General features: G+C 43.0%; 1 protein-coding gene across 1 annotated transcript in view; it reads right to left on the bottom strand.

Moving 5' to 3' along the window:
• LOC310649556 (integrin alpha-D-like) overlaps positions 1-21052 on the bottom strand; it is a 68712-nt gene extending 47660 nt beyond the window's left edge. Inside the window, exons 1-6 of the mRNA XM_083378072.1 lie at positions 20991-21052; positions 9269-9383; positions 8550-8662; positions 6775-6839; positions 5499-5613; positions 4514-4644 (exon numbers count right to left, since the gene is read on the bottom strand). Coding sequence (XP_083234198.1) covers positions 4514-4644; positions 5499-5613; positions 6775-6839; positions 8550-8662; positions 9269-9383; positions 20991-21033 — 582 coding nt within the window. The 5' untranslated portion in view covers positions 21034-21052. The remainder of the gene's footprint in view (positions 1-4513; positions 4645-5498; positions 5614-6774; positions 6840-8549; positions 8663-9268; positions 9384-20990) is intronic.
• Positions 21053-21720: the final 668 nt, after the last annotated feature.

The raw sequence follows: 21720 nt of genomic DNA, 5'->3' as shown, positions 1-21720 counted from the left end.
GCAATCTTAAATTGTGTAAAATATTAACAAAAAGAAAAAAAAAGAAAAAAAACCTTCTTTCTCCTCTATAATAATTTTACTCCATTGACATTCTAATCTAAAAATTAATCAGCAATCTTAACGCCCCAAAACTTTTGGAGCACCTCTGTCATGACCCCCAAAACTTCTTTAGACCGCTCCTCTCTCACATCTTCACTGTAAGCACGCTTTGGAGATTCCATAACTTTCTGCTGATCTTGCTCTTGCTCTCGTCTCGCTCTTCTTAGGGCGGCACGCGTCCTCTTCTGGCCTCCTGCAGCAACCGATGAAACTGTGACTTGATCCCCTCCAACACCATTGTCCTCTGTCTGTCTATCTGTAACATCTTGAGGCTTTCCCCCACCGTATCCTTTTGCAGCTTCCAAAAATGATAGGGGGGTTGCTTTTAACACATTACTATAAAAATCACGTGCCTGAGCCACAGTAACCAAACGATGTCTTTTACCTTCATACGTCGCCACCAATCCAACTGGAATCTCCCATCTAAACTTAATATCACGTTTCTTAAGTTCCTGTACCAAAAATGCAAAATCTTTCCTTCTCCTTAGGATCTTCGGAGGGATCTCTTTTAAAACCAAAACTTCTTGCTCATCCACTACCAAATTAGTATCATAAGCAGCTTGAATAACTTCATCTCTCGTTACTCTCTTTGTAAAATAGACCACCACATCTCTGGGTAACTTCTTCTGTCTTGCAATCCATGAATTTACACGAAAAACTTTGTCCATATTTCCCTTAATTTCAGATGCTGACTGGCCCAGTACCCCTTCCAGAGCCTCAGAAATCAGCTGCTTTAAATCTTCTTTACCATTCTCCTTTAAACCCCTAATTCTAATAGCATACTGCATCTGATTATACTGAACAAGGCTCAATTCTTCATCCATTTTATCCCTTATATTTTCATTTTCTAATACCTTTGCTTCTAATATAGAGTTCTTTTGACTGAGATCCTCCACTTTTATATCCAGCTGTAGCACACATTCAGCTACGGCAGGGGTGTCAAACTCAATTTCATTGAGGGCCACATCAGCATTGTGGTTGTCCTCGTGGGGGCCAGGTGGGTATGGCCAGGGTGGGCGTGGCCTACTGGGTGGGCGTGGCTGGAGTGCATATGGCCTACTGGGTGGGCGTGGCCAGCTCTACATTGTTCATATCAAGGGTGCCTATGGGGGCCTGGGCAGGAGTGGGACAGATCTGAGGGTCTCTGGGCCAGGGCCAAGGCCGTGGGGGCCGTTCCCTCACTGTTTCCAGGATGGCTTCACGGGCCACATGAAACCACTTTGCGGGCCGGATCTGGCCCCCGGGCCTTGTGTTTGACATGTCTGAGCTATGGATTCAACCTTAGACAAAATGTCCCGCCTCATTGCTCTCAGCTTCTCTTCTATCTTCTTCTCCAATTTCTCCATTTTCTCCTCCATTTTCTCCTCCAGCTTTTTCAACTTTTCATCCATCATATCAGACATCAATTGTACATGCTTTCCAAGAGCGTCTTGTAAATCCTTAAGCGTCAATGCCGGGGGAGATGCAGGAGGAAATAAAGCTTGCAATGAGGTCTCTTGCACCAGGGAAGACCCCACATTCCGAAGAGCTTTAGAAGTTTTAGCCGCCATCCTCCCCCACTTTCACTTATTACTCACTTTCACTTTGAAGCTATAAAATCCATTGAGCTAGAGAGTAAAAATAAAGAGTCCACTTCACCTTGACCTCCTGTACCGCTCTGCCTGCTTCTTGATAATCAAAAGTATTTCCATTTGGCAGGGGTGGTTGCTAACGCCTGGCTCTGCTCCAATAATCCCAGAGCAGAGGCGCTGCGCAGCTCGGAGCAACCCAGGCTTCGGGGGGGCTGATGCTTCAGCCGCCCAAGCTTTCAGCTCAGGCGGCCCCAGAGAGCTCAACCCCTACCTGGGGCCTCACCCCCTCCTCTTCTCCCGAGGAGGGGGCTTCAAATCCATCTAAACAGCTGATCGGCGCTGTTTACGATGGAAAAACACAGCTGCGGAGCGGGCAGCCCGAAAACGGCTGTCTTCGGCGTTGCGTCGCCACCGGAAGTTCCAATGTTATCTTTTATTTGATAATGTATATGGCTGTCCACTTGGCTATAGCACTACTGTATGTGTTTAATGACACATTAAAACATCTAGATGTCAAGTCAAATTGGTTGGGTAAACAGAGTTGTGGAAGTTAATAAACTGTGAGCCTATTTTGCAAAGGGGAGAATTATTATTGAAATGATCAGTATTCAGTTAGAGGGGACAATCTGTGTGTATGTGTTTTTATGAACATTTTTACGTCTTCTTTAGCTTTGCTTTGTTGTTGCTTTTTCTCCTTTTTCGAGTTTCTTATTTTAATTGTGTGAATAAAATAAAAACAATATACTGAAAATAATAATAATAGACAATAGCAGCAAAACCCCAGGCAATGTAAAAAGTCTGTAAGGACCACCAGGAAACGCCCCCCCCCCATGATTCAACTAACTTTACCACCACTATTCAGGAATACATCTAGATCTTCAAAGCTTTTGGGAAAGATGGCAGGGTTGAGGCCAATCTAATCTCTGGGATTATGTTGTTTCAAAATGGAGGCACAGCAACAGAAAAGGCCCCGGATGACATTCTTTGACTGAAAGAACTCACAGCATGCTTAGCCTGCTGGACCTAATGGGGCAGCTAGAAACAATTGAGGAGAGGTAGCAGTTAACATTTTCTTAATGTTAACATTAACATTAAGAAAACCAAGATCATGGCATCCGGTCCTCTCAATTCCTGGCAAATAGATGGGGAAGAAATGGAGGTAGTGACAGATTTTATTTTCCTGGCCTCCAAGATCACTGCAGACAGGGACTGTAGCCAAGAAATTAAAAGACGCTTGCTCCTTGGGAGGAAAGCCATGGCAAATCTAGACAGCACACTAAAAAGCAGAGACATCACCCTGTCAACAAAAGTCTGTATATTCAAGGCTATGGTCTTCCCAGTTGCAATGTATGGCAGTGAAAGTTGGACTATAAGAAAGGCCGAATACCAAAGAATTGAGGCCTTTGAGCTATGGTGCTGGAGAAGACTCCTGCAAGTCCCTTGGACTGCAAGGCGATCAAATCAGTCAGTCCTAGAGGAGATCAACCCTGACTGCTCTTTAGAAGGACAGATCCTGAAGTTGAAACTCAAATACTTTGGCCACCTAATGAGAAGGAAGGACTCACTGGAGAAGAGCCTAATGCTGGGAAAGGTTGAGGGCAAGAGAAGAAGGGGACGACAGAGAATGAGGTGGCTGGATGGAGTCACTGAAGCAGTAGGCGTGAGCTTAAATGGACTCCAGAAGATGGTAGAGGACAAGAAGGCCTGGAGGAACATTGTCCATAGGGTCGCGATGGGTTGGACACGACTTCGCAGCTAGCAACAACAACAAGCAGTAGCCCCTGGTCATGTGAACAAAATTCATCTCCCCCCACATTTATGGCCACACCCCCTGCCAATCACTGTCCCCACTCCCAGCAGACTAAGACTTCATTATCCTCAAAGGACCTGCCTGAAAGCCAGAATCCAGTTTGGGACAAATCTAAGTAACCTGATCACATTTGTCTACTCATTCATTCATTCATTCATTCATTTTCTATAGCTACCCATCTAGTCAATGACTGAACAGTTTACAATTAAATAGATAGATAGATAGATAGATAGATAGATAGATAGATAGATAGATAGATAGATAGATAGATAGATAGATAGATACATAGATAGATAGATACATAGATAGATAGATAGATAGATAGATAGATAGATAGATAGATAGATAGATAGATAGATAGAGTAGATAGATCTCAACTTACAACCACAACTCAGCCCAAATTTCTGTTGCTAAGCGAGACATTTATTAAGTGAGTTTTGCCCATTTGATGACCTTTCTTGCCAGTGTTGTTAAGTGAAGCACTGCAGTTGTTAAGTTAGTAACACGGTTGTTAAGTGAATCTGGCTTCTCCATTGACTTTGCTTGTCAGAAGGTTGCAAAAAATGATCACAACAAAAAATGTTCACCGCAACTGTCATAAATATGAATCAGTTGCCAAGCGTCTGAACTTTGATCATGTGACCATGGGGATGCTGCAATAGTCGTAAGCGTGAAAAATGGTCATAAGTCACTTTTTTCAATGCCGTTGTAACTTCAAATGGTCATTAAATGAACTGCTGTAAGTCGAGGACTACCTGTATTACAATCAAAATTCTAAATAAATTTAAAACAATAAAAAAACAAAAAAACCCATACAAATTAAATATAGATATACATTATAAGAGAATAGCAAACACAATATGGCAACTGCCACAAAATTGAATATCAAAGGGCTCCGAACTAGAAAAAGCATATTTTTAGCATGGTAAAAAAATGAATAATGATTATACACTAGTGCAGATTTTAGCGAGGGACTCAACATTTTCATTCTGAATATTACCGTTTCATCCAGAGTCTGATCTCTTAACATTACCTGAGTGTTTGTATTTTGGAAACGCTTTATGACCTCAAAAATAAATGTCTTCATTTCTGAGAATTGATAATTTCTTATGCTTCCTGAACCGTCAATCAGAAAAACAATGTCAGCAGGGCGTCTGGAACATTCTACAGAAGGCCAACAGAGAAGAGGAAAAAAAAGAATAGCACATAGTCAAGTTGATGACAAAATAAATAAAATAACATAAAATTTTCATTATGTAAAAAAATGAATCACTTTCTAAACTTGATTCATTATTGTATGTATGTGTGTCTGTGTGTGTGCATGCATGTGAGCTAAGATGAATGACATTTAATTGTCCCATGTTCTTTTTTTGAAATGAGCTGATCTTCATCCTTGTGTGTGTAAAACTCTGTAAGAGTCAGTGCATCTGTAGAGTACAGATAATTCCCAACTTATGACCATAATTGAGCCTGGAATTTTGATTGTAAGTCATTGCAATCATCAGTTGAGGCATCACATGACCAGATTCAAAATTACTACCATTTTTATGACAGTTCTTATGCAAACACAATGGTTGTTAAGTGAATCCATTTTCCTCAATGGGCATTTTTGGAAAGTAAATACTGGAAACCAGCAAAAAAATTCTGTTATTCTATTCTATTCTGTTCTATTCCGTTCTGTTCCGTTCCGTTCCGTTCTGTTCTAAAAAAATGTCACAGATTGTAGTCACACGACTGTGAGACAGCGGAAATGACTGTAAAGGTGTGCCACTCGCCAAATACCCCAAATGGGATCAAGTGATCATGTGATGTGTGTCTGTGGCTGTTGTAACTTCAAAAATGTGTTATACTTAGCTCTGGAAAGGTCCATTGTAACTTCAAACGGTTGGTAAGCAACTGGTCACAAGACTGTGGAAAACCCATGAGTTATAAGATAGGTTTATCTGATTTGAAATTGTATTTCCCCATAGCTGATCTCTAAGATTTGTAGTTTTATTTTTCCTGCCTCTAGATCTCACCTGGCAGTTGATCAGGAAAGCGCTGAATCTGTCTCAAGTTTTGGTCCAAGAGGAAGCAGTAACCTTTCAGATATATGTATTCCCCACATGTTTGGTGCACTCTGGGCCCACAGACCTGTGGGGGCAAGGAGAGCCATTTACAATGACCAGGCCCGGAAAACCAGGCACATTTAAATTGTTTTGTCTTGTTTGAACTTTGAATTTTAATTATTTTATTCCTGGTTTAATTGACTCCTAATATAATATCTATATGTAGCTTTTATGTTCTTATATTTTACTTGAACACCACTCTAGAGTCACTCCATGAGGTTGATGGGCAGTTTTTAAATTTGACAGAGATAGATATGATAGATGGATGGATGGATGGATGGATGGATGGATGGATGCATAGAGATAGATAGATAGATAGATAGATAGATAGATAGATAGATAGATAGATAGATAGATAGATAGATAGATAATAGATGATAGATAGATAGATAGATAGATAGATAGATAGATAGATAGATAGATAGATAGATAGATAGATAGATAGATGATAGATAGATAGATCCTTTATGGAGCAGATCTCCTGATCCTAAATTAGGATCTCCTGATCCTAAAATTCAAGCACACCAGTGCTGAGTCAATGTAATGGGAAGAAGAAATGACCTTGAAGAACCAAAAGGGAAATTGCAACAAGACCAAAGGCTGGCAAGAGAAATCTGAATCTGGGCTATATCTGTAATCTGGGAAAGCATCTCAGGCAAGACCCTCCATAGTTTTCGTGAAGATAAAGGGGGGAGGGGGGGAGTACCTTCAGACTTGCAAGACTGATGTCAGTTCTCCAAGACAGACCAAACCTGAATACCAAAGGCACACTAAGTAATGCCATTTTTATTATAAGATTACAGTGGCAGGATTTTGCAAGTCTAAGGTGTCACCTCCCTTCATCCTCATCCAGAGTCTTTGGATATGAGATGGGCAGCAAATAGATAGATAGATAGATAGATAGATAGATAGATAGATAGATAGATAGATAGATAGATAGATAGATAGATAATAGATAGATAGATAGATAGATAATAGATAGATAGATAGATAGATAGATAGATAGATAGATAGATAGATAGATAGATAAGAGAGAGAGAGAGAGAGAGAGAGAGAGAGAGAGAGAGAGAGAGAGAGAGAGAGAGAGATTCTCCTCCCAAGGGCCCAGAATCCTGCAGTTAGTTTTGAGACCTTCACAATTGCCCACTTCATTGCTACCAACCTAATAACAAAGACCCCACCTTACCAACACTTGAGACTCGCGGGCCGAAACAGATAAACCAAGAGACATGTTGACTGCATTAGCAGGTCCTGAGGAGGCAAAAAAAAAAAGATACTAAAGCAAATGAAACATACACACAGAAGAGCATTTGCCATGAATTTTCCACTTTAACTGTATTTTATTCATTCATTTATTCAGTTTGATGCTGCCTGTCTCCAAATGACTTGGGTAGCTCACAATAATTATGCTGATCTCTATTTTTTTTTTAAGGAAGCCCATCCTTGATGTTAAGGAAATGCATGACAATTACTTCAAAATAAGCCTGAGTTGCAGAAAGGTTCATCTTAGGAGGACATAGGCATGGTACTCAGCTGGTAATCATCAAAGGGTTTCCCCTAGAAGCGGTTTTATTCACTGCCAGCCTCTCTCGTAAGGGAACTGGGCATATTATTATTATTATTATTATTATTATTATTATTATTATTATTATTATTATTATTATTATTATTATTATTATTATTTGAATTTCTATACCGCCCTTCTCCCGAAGGACTCAGGGCGGTGTACAGGGCAATTAAAATACAACATACAAAAGTTAAAAGTAAAATTAAATTAATTTAGCCCTAACAATAAATAGTTAAAAATAAACCCCAAACCCTTAGTCCAGGCCGGCCTGTTCAAACAACCAGGTTTTTAGGTCACGGCGGAAAGAGCGAAGGTCGGGAGCCATCCGGAGCTCAACAGGCAATTGATTCCAAAGGGCTGGCGCGCCCACAGAGAATGCTCTCCCCCTGGGGGCCACCAGCCGACAGTCCCTGACCGATGGCACCCTGAGAAGGCCCTCTCTGTGGTAGCGCACAGGACGATGGGAAGTTGACGCCGACAGCAGGTGCTCCCGTAAGTAATCCGGACCCATGCCATTTAGGGCTTTATAGGTCATCACCAGCACCTATGAGGGACCTCTAGACCAGGGTTTTCAAACTGTGTTCTGTGGAAGTCAAAAGGTTTCAGGAGATGTTGATGAAGATTGCAATTTATAAGCCATCCCACTCCCAGTGATGGATGGATGGAAGGAAGGAAGGAAGGAAGGAAGGAAGGAAGGAAGGAAGGAGAATAAGGGAGGGAAGGAAGGAAGGAAGGAAGGAAGGAAGGAAGGAAGGAAGGAAGGAAGGAAGGAAGGAAGGAGAAAGAAAGAAAGAAAGAAAGAAAGAAAGAAAGAAAGAAAGAAAGAAAGAAAGAAAGAAAGAAAGAAAGAAAGAAAGAAAAAGAATGAGAGAGGGAGGGAAGAAAGGAAAGAAAGAGAGAGGGGGGGAAGAAAGGAAGGAAAGATGGAAGGAAGGAGAATGAGAGAGGGAGGGAGAGAGGGAGGAAAGAAAGAAAGAAAGAAAGAAGAAAGAAAGAAAGAAAGAAAGAAAGAAAGAAAGAAAGAAAGAAAGAAAGAAAGAAAGAAAGAAAGAGGGAGGGAGGGAAGGAAGGAAGGAAGGAAGGAAGGAAGGAAGGAAGGAAGGAAGGAACGGTTTGATTTGTCATCTGGATGTATATCCTCAAAGAGAGGAATTGCAATACAGTTTACATCATCTGGCCCTGGAGCTTAAACACAATAAATAAATTATTTTCTGAAAATTCAATGTACATGCAGCATATAACTTTAAAATATGAATAAAAAATAGTTTAGTACTTATGTTCCTCACAAGTAGTAAATTATAGTACTTATGAGGAACACAAGTAATAAATAAGTCAGTGTTAAATGCTGAGGTTCCTGCTTTGAACTTCCAGGGATGGAAGAATTCAGTGCTTACTTCGGAGAAGCACCTCCTGGCATGCGCCTGACTTGCTCGATGTCGCCTGGCAATTGTACAGTTTCCCTGTTTCGTTCACACCTCCCTGCTGAAGTGGTGCACCTACCAATACTCTGTAAAGAGGAGGGGAAACACAGACAAAGTAGAATAAGCAAATCAGAAGCCTGCATGCACAAGGACCCAATCAGGACCCAGCTGCTCAGACTAACCAACCAGAACTCAGCATACACACAAAAAGAAAGTACTCTTCATGTTGGCTAGCATTTGCTTTAGCCCCACCCACTCCAGGCATTCCAAGTGGCTGATGGTAGCTTCCTTCCATGGGCGGGTGGCTCTGAAGAACTTGCCCCTCCCCCTCCCCCCCAGATCCAAAGAGGACAGAGTGGCACAAAGATAGGGAGCTGTCCATGGTTCTAGAACAGTGTTTCCAATTTGGCAATTTGAAGATGGGTGGACTTCAATTCCCAGAATTCCTCAGCCAGCATGGCTAGCTGGGGAATTCTGGAAGTTGAAGTCCACCCATCTTTAACTTGCCACCTTTGAGAAATATTGTTCCAGACCAGGCATGTCAAACTGCCTGCCCACGGGCCAGATGCATCACACCGGAACCGTGCCCACCCCATTGCCAGCAATGGGGAAAAAGTCCCAATATGTCGTGTGATGTTACGTGATGTCACGAGTTTGACGTGCTTGTCCTAGACAGGCTGGGATCAACCTACCCGGCACTTGCGCCTTTTCCAAATTGCACCACACTGTACCCAAAACTCTTCACCGCTTCCTGGAAGACAACCGGTTGTTCAGTGTCCACACTGAATCCATGGCACGGGATCAGCACTGAGGGATTAAGCAAAATAAAGATTTTCTTTAGCTTTTTTTCTACAGCAAGAAGAGAAGAACCATGTAAAGGGCAGAATAAGCTTTATTAGACAATCATTTGTGTCTGTTCCTAGCGGACTTCTAAGTTGTTTTTGGATCTCCTTCTAAAGTTTTGTCAAGAAGGGAAAAAGAACATCAAGGAATTATCTGGGGGAAAAAAATGCTATCACGAGAACCACCGCAAAGATGCCTCGATTGGGGTTTTTTTAAAATGTTTTTGTTTGGGGTAGTTTGAAGTGTGGGAAGCTATCTTTGTGGGAAGAAAATTCATTTCTGGGAGTGTTAAAAAAAGGAAGAAAATGACTCTCAGTATGTGGCAACACCAACTTTTAAATTCGCTTTAACCGTGTCATCATTGTGACAGTAGGTAAATAGAGCTGGCTTCTTCTTCCTCATTTATGGAGGGGAGGGTGTTATGTCTTTTTTTTAAAAAATACAGCTTTAATGTTTTAAATAACAAGGTATGGTTATTGGGTAGATCAGAAAAAATACAGACTACAGTCCTCATTTAGCGACTGCCTCATACAACAACTATTCACAGTTAACGATAGTGATGAAAACGTAACTTTGAGACCAATCCTGGAACGCCTGTAAAGTCTGTAAAGCAAAAGAAAGCTGAAATAAGATTGTAAGTGTTGTTGTGATTTCATTTAGCTCTCTTTCACTTAACTATCAAGATGCTTGTTCCAACTGTGGTCTCTAAACTGCAGTAAATATACCCGTGTTTGCCTGAAAATAAGACCCAATCTTATACTTTTTTGCCTCCAAAAGAGGCAGGAGGAGGCCGAGTGGCCTGACAACACCATGCCGCCACCACAAGGCCCCAAGTGTCCCATAGGCACCCAAACACTTTCCCCCCGAATAGAGATCTGACAGAGACGGGAAGCTCCTTCTGCTTGTGAATAGGGTGCTTTGAAATGGAGTTATTACCTCTGTCTCTACGCCAGGGCTTTTCAACCAGTGGTACAGGTACCACCTGTGGCACATTGACACCTGGCAGGTGGTACATGACCATCCTAGAAAAGTGGTAGCAGCGGAGGGGAATGAGCTGAACCAGTGGCAGCACCGCCCAAGCCTGAGCGAGAGACGGCTGGAGCTGCAGGGCTGTCAGGGCTCAGCGGAAGCGCCAGGGTCAGCATTTCTTCGGGGCTGTCAGGGCTCAGCGGAAGCACCAGGATCAGCACCAGGCTCCAGCTGGAGCTCAGCGCTGATCCTGGTGCTTGTGGGCCCAGAAGAAGCGCCGATCAGCTGGCATGTTGCAGCATCTCCAGGGTCTTGTGATTTACATTCAGATGCTTGGCAACTGATTCATATTTATGATGGTCACAGTGTCCCAAGGACATGTGAAGTGACCAAAACCTGCTGCAACCACCCAGCAGACAGGGGGGAATAAAAACCAAACACCCCCCACCCCCACCCCCACTGCCAATCCTCAACAGAAATGCTCACAACAATGAAAACCTCGGACAGGAGGAAGAGCACCGCCGGGCGGGCAGGCAGGTGTCTTGCTCGGCTGTGGCTTGGGGGGGGCACTTTTTTCAGTGCCATTGTAACTTCAAACAGTCACTAATCGAACTGTTGTAAGTCGAGGGCTACCTGTACTTCATCACTCTTTTCCTCTTTTTGTTTTTTTGGTCATCAGGTTTTTGACACCTTACTAGGCGATTGGTGGTACTCGGACGTTGCCATATCCTAAAAGTGGTACAATGGGTGAAAAGGTTGAAAAGCCCTGCTCTATATGTCTCATTCATAAGCAGACAAAGCTTCCACCAGATCTCCTTTCAGGGGAAAAATAAGCGCCCATGGGACACTTGGGAACTGAGCGAATCGCTTTGTTCCCAAGTGCCCCATAGGCGCCCAAACGTCCCCCCCACCCTGCGCATGCAGACTTACCTGCTCTGCGCCAAGGGGCCAGCGGACTGCGACTGCTACCAGACACCATTGGCCCCCACGCGCTTGCTGCCACTTGTGCTGGCCACGCCCACTCCCTGGCTTATTTTGGGGGCAAGGCTTATATTAGCCCCACCCCAAAAATATCAGGCTACGGCTTATTTTCAGGGTGGGTCTTACTTTCAGGGAAACATGGTAGATGTGTTTGACTACTCAGTCTAGGGTTGAGAGAGAAAGACTAGCCCAAAGTCGGCTAGGTCAGGGGTCCCCAACTCCAGCCTGTAGGCCACTACCAGGCCGCAGCCTGTTGGGAACCAGGCCACCGAAGTGGTGGGCAAGTGCCTGAAGCTTCATTTGCACATGTGCGGGATATAGGTTATGTGCATAAAATCATTCCCCTACACACTGCCATCACCTGTCATTGAAGCAAAAAAGGTTGGGGACTTAGCTACCCTACCTGGCTTCCATGCCGGGTTTTTCCCCACATAGAATTGAAGGTATAAGAGCAACGTTTCGACGAAATCTCATCCGTCATCCTCAGGCTGGTGGCTTCAGCTTCGTTCCTCTGGGAGAAGTGTGAGTTCCTCTCCCAGAGGAACAAAGCTGAAGCCACCAGCCTGAGGATGACGGATGAGATTTCGTCAAAACGTTGCTCTTATACCTTCAATTCTACATGGGAAAAAACCCAAATGACGAAAGATCTACATAGAAACACCCGCGAAAACCTCAGAAAACACACACACACACACACACACACATATATATATATATGTGTGTGTGTGTGTGTGTGTGTGTGTGTTTGTTAAGTATTTATCAAGGCTTTTTGAATGCACCTTGCTAATTAACTCTTTCATTCCTGTTTTGGCCTGACTCAAGGCTTATCCACAGGATATAGTCAACTTATGACAGCTCATTATTTGCGCAAATTATTCAAATTGCCAATAAAGAATTTTGGGAGGCTCAGCTATATATATATAACACACATCAATCTCTATTTCTGTATTTTCATATTCCCCCATCACCCATCATTGTTGCACTGTAGGCTTTGACCATCAGGGATGCAATGTCCAGTTTGGTTGCTGTGTGTATAGACTTTTAGCCACTCTTGTTATGACAGAACTTTGCCCAGGGTGCACCATGGCGGACGTAGTCTATACTTCACACCTTGAATGACCTCTGTAGATGCCATATGCTAAATGAAATAAACAGAATTACCCATCATCTGCTATGCTCAGGTTAACCATTCAATTGCCCTCAGGAGTTCTGGAGAGGCGCAAGAGACCAATGAGATCACAGTTACACTCTTTCCTATGTAAAGTGTTAGTATTGCTTTATACTGCACTAGTAAGACCACACTTGGAATACTGCATCCTGTTCTGGTCACCACAATACAAAAAAAGACGCTGAGACCCTAGAAATAATGCAGAGAAAAGCCACAAAGATGATTAAGGGACTGGAGGCTAAACCGGAAGGTGAACTGTGACAGGAACTAGGTATCTAATCTAACAAGGAGAAGGACTAGAGGTGACAGGATAGCCATCTTCCAGTGTTTGAGGGGTTGTCATAGAGAAGGGTGGGAGGGTTGACCTATTCTCCAAAGCACCTGAGGGCAGGACAAGTAGTAACAGATGGAAGATTTGAATTTGAATTTTATTGAATTTATATACCGCCCTTTCCCGAAGGACTCAGGGCGGTTTACAGGGTACTTAAAACATCGGTACAAAAATTAAAAACAATTAAAAAATTAAATTAAATCCCTGAAAAAAATATAAAAACCCCAATTAATCAAAGAGAGAAACAACTTAGAATTAAGAAGAAAATTTCCTCACAGTGAAAGCAATTAATCAATGGGAGGCTTGCCTCTGGAAGCTGTGAGTGTCCTCCATGGCTAGAGGTTTTCTAGAAGAGACTGGATAGCCATTTGACTGGAGTGATAGAGTGTCTCCTGCTTAAGCAGGGGGTTGGACTAGAAGACCTCCAAGGCCCCTTCCAACTCTGTTATTCTGAATGCTGATCAGAGACTCAAAGATGGGCTGGCAAAATCTCTCATTACCCCTTTGGTGTAGGACTGATGCGAACTACCAGACATGCAATGAATGCAACCCTCACCCTCACCAAAACTGCAATTGGTTTGTCATTTTTGCTGTTACAGGAATGAAAAAAAAGAGAGTAAGGCCTGGGGACTGGTTTTATCAAGGGTATTTTATTAAAATTATATCATTGAAACTGAAGCACTAGTTAATGATAAAATGCTTTCCACCCCTGCTTCTTATTGATGAAATGACTCCTTGGGAGTTGCCAGATGTGTCAATGAACATATGCTGCTGGCACGTCACAGCTTACACTGACAGATTGTTTACAAGAGGTTTGAAATTGAACTCAGCATGAATGTTGTGTCTTAATAGAAAGCAGAACATAGAATTACAGTGTTGAAAGGGACCTTAGAGGTCATTTAGTCCAACTCCCGGATTACCTACGGCAACACCTGCGGCCGGCGTCAACTTCCCTCCGTCCAGTGTGCTCCCACAGAGAGGGCCTCCTCAGGGTGCCTCTGATCAAAGAATGTCGATTGGTGGCCCCCAGGGGGAGGGCGTTCTCTGTGGGCGCGCCAGACCTGTGGAACCGCTTGCCGGTTGAGCTCCGGATGGCCCCCAACCTTCGCTCCTTCCGGCGCGATCTAAAAACTTATTTATTTGAGCAATCTGACCTGGTTTGATGGGTTAGGGTTGGGGTTTTAATATGTTTTTAATTACTGTTTTAAACTTGGGCATAATATTTAATCGTTTTTTAACTTTTGTATTCCGTTTTTATATTTATTGCCCTGTACACTGCCCTCAGTCCTTCGGGAGAAGGGCAGTATAAAAATATAATAAATATAAATATAAATATAATACAAACAGGAGAAACTATACCATTCCAGATAAGTGGCTGTCCGGTCTCTTCTTGAAAGCACTCACAAATTCTGGAGGCAGGTTGTTCCACTGGTTAACTGTTCTCACTCTCAAGGAAATTTCTCCCTAGTTGTAAGTTGCCTCTCTCCTTGATTAGTTTCCATCCATTGTTTCTTATCCTGCCTTCTGGTGCTTTGGAAAATAGTTTTAAACCCCCCCAACTTTGTGGCAGCCCCTCAGATAGTGGAACTCTGCTATCTTATCTCCTCCAGTAATTGTAATATACGTTCCATGTTCAATAAAGCAGAATGGCCACAGCCTATTATTGGCCATCACCGGGGCTTTTCAACCAGTGGTATGCATACCACTGGTGATACTTTGGCACCTGGTAGGTGGTTACGTGACCTAGACAAGTATAGCAGGGGGATGAGCTGAAATGGCGGCTGTGCCTCACAGGCCTGGGAGAGAGTCAGCTGGAGCTGCAATGTTCCTGGGGCTCTGCTGAGGGTCCAAGATTGGCATGCGCAATTCTAGTTGATCGGCACTTCCAGTGGCCTTGGGGGTGGCCGGCAGCTGCATGCAGTCTTTGGGCGGAGAGTCAGTTGGAGCTGCGGTGTTGCTGAGACTCACCAGAGGCCCCAGGATCGGCGCACGCAGCTCTAGCTGATCGGTACTGTGTGCAGTGGCCAGCCGGGGAGTGGGTGACTGCGTGGGGGAGTGAGACCGGGGTAGCGACTGATGCTAGTGCTCTTCCTGAGCCCCAGAGAATGGCACACCCGGAAGAGAAAAGGAGGAGGAGGGGGGAGAGGGGAGAGGTTGGAAAAGCAGGAGATTTTGGTGGGAGAGGGAGAGGAAAAAAAGATGACGGGGAAAGAGAGAGGGATGGAGAAAGAGAGAGGGACAAGAGGAGAGGCTTCTGTGAGACAAGCACAGGGGTGAACTAAGGAGTAAAGGCTGTGAAAGAAAGAGAAAGAGGAGAGGGAGAGAGGAAGAAGGGCCGACCAGCCACCTGACCATCAAGGCAGTGGTGCATATTAATAAACATGGATAAATTCATCATACATTGGTCCGTGCAAAGGGAAAGTGATTCAGCAAAGGAACCGCCACCGAAGAAATTAAAACCGGTACTTATCCCCCCTTTTTTTTGTCATCAAGTTTTTGAGACCTTGCTAAGGACTGATGGTAGTCAAATATTGTCATGTCGTAAAAGTGGTACTAGGGACGCGGTGGCTCAGTGGGTTAGGATGCTGAGCTAGTCGATCAGAAGGTTGGCGGTTTGGTGGGTCGAATCCCGAGTGCCGCGTAACAGAGTGAGCGCCTGTTACTCGTCCCAGCTTCTGCCAACCTAGCAGTTCGAAAGCACGTAAAAATGCAAGTAGAAAAACAGGGACCACTAAGGTGGGAAGGTAACAGCATTCCGTGCGCCTTTGACGTCTAGTCATGCCAGCCACATGACCACGGAGACGTCCTCGGACAAGCACTGGCTCTTCGGCTTTGAAACGGAGATCAGCACCGGCCCCTAGAGTTGGAAACGACTAGCACGCATGTGCGTGGGAACCTTTACCTTTAAAAGTGGTACAATCTGTGCAAAGGTTGAAAAGGGCTGATCTAGACAACACTCTATAGCCTCTTTTCTATTTAAATTGCTTGGATGTTTAAGAATGTTACTGCTCTCTAATAATTTGCAGGGATTTTCAGAATGCTGCTTCAGATAGAGGGTTTGTTGGGTTGTGGGTTGTTGTTTTTTGGGCATTTCTTTATGTGTTTGTCAAATTTATACAGCCAACTATCTCACACACAAGTGATTCAAGCCAAGGATGACTTGAATTTTACATTTAAACCTACGGTAATTGTGTTTTAATTCCATTCTTCTTCTTTTTTAAAGTTGGCTCTGCTTACATTTTAGATCCAGCACACCACTTAAAGGTGTGTTCTTGCCTCCCCCCCAAAAAAAAAGTTGCATACCTTTGAGCAAGAAAAGGAATCTTTGTGAGATCTTGCTGAAGAGGATGTTTCATGGAAATTAAAAAGTGTGATGAATCGGTGGAAAAATACTGAGTGATTGCATTGCACAAGCCTCCTCTTGAACACTTCACCATGATAAATACCGTACAACATACCCTCCCTTTTTCTGGTATAAAAAATTTGCAAAAGCAAACAAAATTGTAAAAAAAAGTATAGAACATTAAAATATCAAAAGAAAGGCAACAGCATGCATTGTGAAGACCTACAAAGAGTTCCGGGGGGTGCAGAGTTAAATTGCAGTATTGCAGTCAGACTCTGCCCAAAGCCTGGAGTTCAATCCTGACAGGGTTTAAGGTTGACTCAGCCTTCCATCCTTCCAGTAAAATGAGGACCCAAGTTATTGGGAGGCAATATGCAAATAATGATTACACTGTACACTACCAAAAGAGTGCTATAAAGCCTGTCTAAATGCTATTGTTATAAAACCCTTCCTTCCTTCCTTCCTTCCTCCCTCCCTCCCTCCCTCCCTCCCTCCCTCCCTCCTGATTCTCCATTGCTTCCATGGTATTTTCTTGGCAACATTTTTTTTAAAGCAGTTTGCCATTATTTTCATTCTAAGACTGGCCAAAGGACGTGTCTTTGTCTGACTCTCACTCCTAAAACTAAACTAAGCACTAGATGCAGCTTGAAATAAGATTGCTTGACCTACTTTTGAAAACCATCTTTTGTCTGAACGATATTGCAATGCAACTATGTTGGTTAGGGATTGGAAAAGAATATACCTTTCTGAAAGCATCAATTTAGAGCAAGAGGATCTTCCCTTCCCATTGTCTTCCCAGTGTCTTCAGACCTTACATAATTCAGACAAGAGCATGTAACGGCCATAGCTTAGACAGCCATAAAAGGAAATTAGACATGCTCACCTAGGAGAGACCCATTAATGGCTCATACACATGGCTGACCAATGGACCTAGAGAGCCATATCTGTCCTGCTTTAGATAGGTTAATCCTCTATTGTATATCATATACACTATACAAACCAGGGGTGTCCAACTTTGGCAACTTTAAGACCTATGGACAGCCATGCAAGATTTTGTCTATAGTGTGTAAGCAAATAAACAACTGGACTTTGGCTGAATTGTTCCACATTGTTCTAAATTGTTCCTTATATGTTATTTGGAGAAAAGATCAGAGATTACAGATTATAGAATAATGAAGTTGGAAGGGACCTTGGAGGTCTTTTAGTCCAATCCCCTACTCAAGCAGGAGATCCTATGCCGTTTCAGGCTAATGGTTGTCCAGTCTCTTCTTAAAAACTTTCAGCGTTGGAGCGTTCACAGCTTCTGCAGACAAGCCGTTCCACTGATTAATTGTTCTCACTGTCAGGAAGTTTCTCCTTAGTTCTAGGTTGCTTCTTTCCTTGGTTAGTTTCCATCTGTTGCTTCTTGTCCTGCCTTCAGGTGCTTTGGAGAAGAGCTTGACTCCCTCTTCTTTGTGACACCCCCTCAAATGTTTGAACATTGCTATCATGTCACCTCTAGTCCTTTTTTACTAGACTAGACATACCCAATTCCCGTAACCATTTTTCATACGTTTTTGCCTCTAGTCCCCTAATCATCTTTTTTGCTCTTCTTTGCACCCTTTTTGGAGTCTGTACAGGAGTCGGGAAACAAATCTACAGTTGGTTTTCCACATCATTTTAAAACAAGGTTCGCTTAAACTTTGTTCATTGATTCAACTACCATTGATCAGGTTTGCAAAGCTCTAAGACATGGTTTACAAATCATTTGTAACGGGAGAACACTGCCGTAGGTATCTGCTAGAAGCCACAGTGACACCATAGAAACCACAGTGTTCTGATGCAAATCATGCGAATTATACAATTTCCTCCAGTTCTATCCTGTCTTTCCTTTTTAGTCAAAGCAACAGTATTTGTAAGCTGGGTTCCAACGTTGGGATGTCTAAAGACATATAGCAACTTCCATATTGGTACACAATACACACACACCCTGGCCCGGTTCCCTATTTGTAATAAATACAAATTACTCCAATAAATAAATGATGAAAATCATAAATGCATATTTTATGGTACAACCCATATGTGCATGTGAGTAAACCCCTCAGGACTCAATTATACTAATCTTTGCATAATTTGCTGAATCAAGTCCCAATTCTGTATTAAATAACTGCACTGTTGTACGGATAGTCCTTGGCCCATGGCCATAATTGGGACCAAAATTTTCATTGCTAAAAAAAGGTTAACTGAGTTACACCTGATTTGACACCCTTTTTTTTACAGATTAGGCAATATCTGGATCAAAAACAGTAACTGTGAGAGGGAGTCCTAGTGAACGATCGCTTAAATGTGAGCCGGCAGTGTGGTGCAGTGTGGTGCAGTAGCCAAAAAAGCTACTACAACCCTTGGTTATATAAATAGAGGCACAGAATCAAAATCGCGTGAAGTATTAGTGCCGCTTTTTATAAAGCCTTAGTAAGACCACACCTGGAATCCAGTTTTGTTCACCACATTACAAAAAGATGTTGAGAAGAGCAACTAAGATGATTAAAGGCCTAGAGACTAAAACATATGAAGAACGGTTGCAGGATTTGGGTTTGGCTAGTCTAGAGAAAAGAAGGACTTGGGGTAACATGATAGCAATATTCCAGTATTTGAGGGGCTGCCACAAAGAGGGGGGGTGTTCCACCTATTTCCCAAAGCACATGAAGGCAAGACAAGAAACAATGGGTGGAAACAGTGATGGGATTCAGCTAGTTTGCACCAGTTCAGTAGAACCGGTAGCTAATTTTTTGTTCAGTTCAGCAAACCGGCTGATGTCCTAGCCCTTTTCGCAAGGCCCAGAATGGGCTGCTGGAAGTGCATGGATGCCACTTCCAGAAAGACCATTCTGAGCCTGGGAAGCCTCCCCCAGATCTCCAAGGGTCAAAATGGACTTCCGGAAATGGCGTCCAGGCACTTCCAGTGGGGAGTTCTGAGCCTGGGAAGCCTCCCCCAGATCTCCAAGGGTCAAAACGGACTTCCGGAAGTGGCGTCCAGGCACTTCCAGTGGGGTGTTCTGGGCCTGGGAAGCCTCCCCGACTCAGAACGGATTTCCGAAAGTGGCATCCACACAGAGAACTGGTTGCTCAGGTATTTGAATCCCACCCCTGGGTGGAAACTAATCAAAGAGAGAAGCAACCTGAAATTAAGGAGAAACTTCCTAACAGCGAGAACAACTAACCAGTGGAACAGCTTGCTTTCAGACATTGTGGGTACGTCATCACTGGAGGTTTTAAGAAGAGACTGGACTGTCACTTGTCTGAAATGGTATAGGATCTGCCTGAGCAGGGGGATGGACTAGAAGACCTCCAAGGTCCCTTCCAGCTCTATTCTGATTCTTGATTCTAGAATTTTTGCCTCACTTGTCAAGTGAATCATTGCACTTATTAAGTTAATCATGTAATCAGTAAGTGAATCCAGCTTCCTCCGTTGAGTTTGCTTGTCAAGAAGCCGGCTGGGAAAGTCACAAACAGTTATAACATGATCCTGGATGCTGCAACCATCCATAATACATGCTGATTGCCAAATTCTGATGGCCTGATCATTGGGATGCTGTGATGATCGTAAAGGCAATGACCCATCATGTCACTTTTTTCAGTGCTGTCGTAATTTTGAATGGTCGCTAAATAAATGAACAGGAAGACTACCTGCATTTTTGGTAGTTTTCCCAAAACATTGTCTCCTGCACCCCCAGACCTTGTTTCTCTATACTTTCTTTGAGTTTCTCTTTATAAGCGAGACCACGAACTGTTCTCCTCTGAGTTTCCCTCTAGTCTGCCTCAGAATTCCCGTCTTTGCCAAATATTTGGGAAAACCTCAATTTGTTTTTCGTGCAAAACATCCAAAGTTTGCCAGCAACAATATAAGGCAAGAGACACGGATTAGAGAGAAAATAGAGAGAGAGAGGAACAAATAACGAAGCAGTCTAGAAAGCCAGTTGGGTCTAGTGCAGGAATCTCCACACACGGCTGGCTGAGGAATTCTGGGAGTTGAAATCCAGAAGTCTTAAAGTTGCCAAGTTTGGAGAGCCCCCTGGTCTAGTGGTTAAGGCGTCTGGTTAGAAACCACAAGAGGTGAGTTCAAATCCCTCCTTAGCCATGAAAGCCGGCTAGCTGACTTTGAACCAGTCATTTTCTTTCTCAGCCCAACCCTCCTCACAAGACTGTCATTGTGCGGAAAATAGGAGAAGGAAGGATTGGTAGATATATTCACTGCCTTGAGCTACCTGGATAAAAAAAATAGCTAATAAATTAATTAACTAATGAACAACTGCACCTAATAAATGCAAGAGAATAAGAATCATAAACTCCACAATAATCCCGACATATGTGTGTGTGTATATACACAGACATACACACACACATATATAAATATATATGTGTGTGTGTGTGTGTGTGTGTGTGTATATATATATATATATATATATATATATATATATATATATATATATATATATATATATATATATATATATATACACACACACACACACACATATATACATATACATATACGTCAAATGTTAACTATTTAGATTACCTTGCTAGGCCCCAAACATGGGGCAAATCTTTATTTCCTGTTTTCAGCCTATCTTGAAGGCCATCGAACAGGCAGTAGTCACACCGGACAGTTCATATATATTTGTGTAAATTACTAACAAAGAATTAGTTAGTCTCCCTTAATTCTTTGTTAGTAATTTACACAAATATACATATACATATACATATACAGATATACACATATAAAAAAGAAGGCACTTGCCAGCGACGGCTGAGAAATAGAAAAACAGCTGCGCAGACTCCATCCTCTGGTGTTGATGGCCGGCTGCATCCAAGCCTTGTAAGGGTCAGTGAATGGGGGGGAACCTTTTGCTTTCCAGAAGTGGGTGTTTCAGCCATGGCTTAACGTCGCTGATTCGCACAGGGCAGCTGCGATAAACGGGAAGCTGCCTCAAGAATCAGAGGGGGGAAGTGTGTGGGGAGGTGTAGAGGCCAAAATAGAAGATTAAAGCATCAATGGTAATTTCTCGAGGAAATGCCTCATCATCTTCACGTCTGCTTTTATCGTTTTTGCACATGCCATATGTACTCTTGGAAAAAGTAAACTTGGTATCGGACAGATGCTAGACTTTGGGATTCTTCGCGTCTTCGGTCTACAGAGTCCTTCTCTCATCATCTGGGATGAAGTACAAATTGGATGTTGCACCTAGGCTTAAGGTGCACAGAGGCAGTCCTCAACTTACAACAGTTTGCTTAGTGACAGTTGTGTAGTGACCTACAACCATCTTTCACACTTACAGCCATTGCAGCATCCCCCGTGGTCACGTGATAAAAATTCAGATGCTTGGCAACTGACTCACACTTATGACGCTCGCAGTGTCCCGACCTTCTGACAAGCAATGGGAAAGCCAGCTTCACTTAAAAGACCATGTTACTAACTTAATGGCAGTTACTAATTTAACAACTGTGGCAAGCAAGGTCGTAAACTGGGG

This window comes from Vipera ursinii (genome assembly GCF_947247035.1).
Source record: "Vipera ursinii genome assembly, chromosome: Z".
NCBI classification, from domain to species: Eukaryota; Metazoa; Chordata; class Lepidosauria; order Squamata; family Viperidae; genus Vipera; species Vipera ursinii.
The sequence above is the reverse complement of the archived record's forward strand: the minus strand, read 5'-3'. Positions and strand labels throughout refer to the sequence as shown.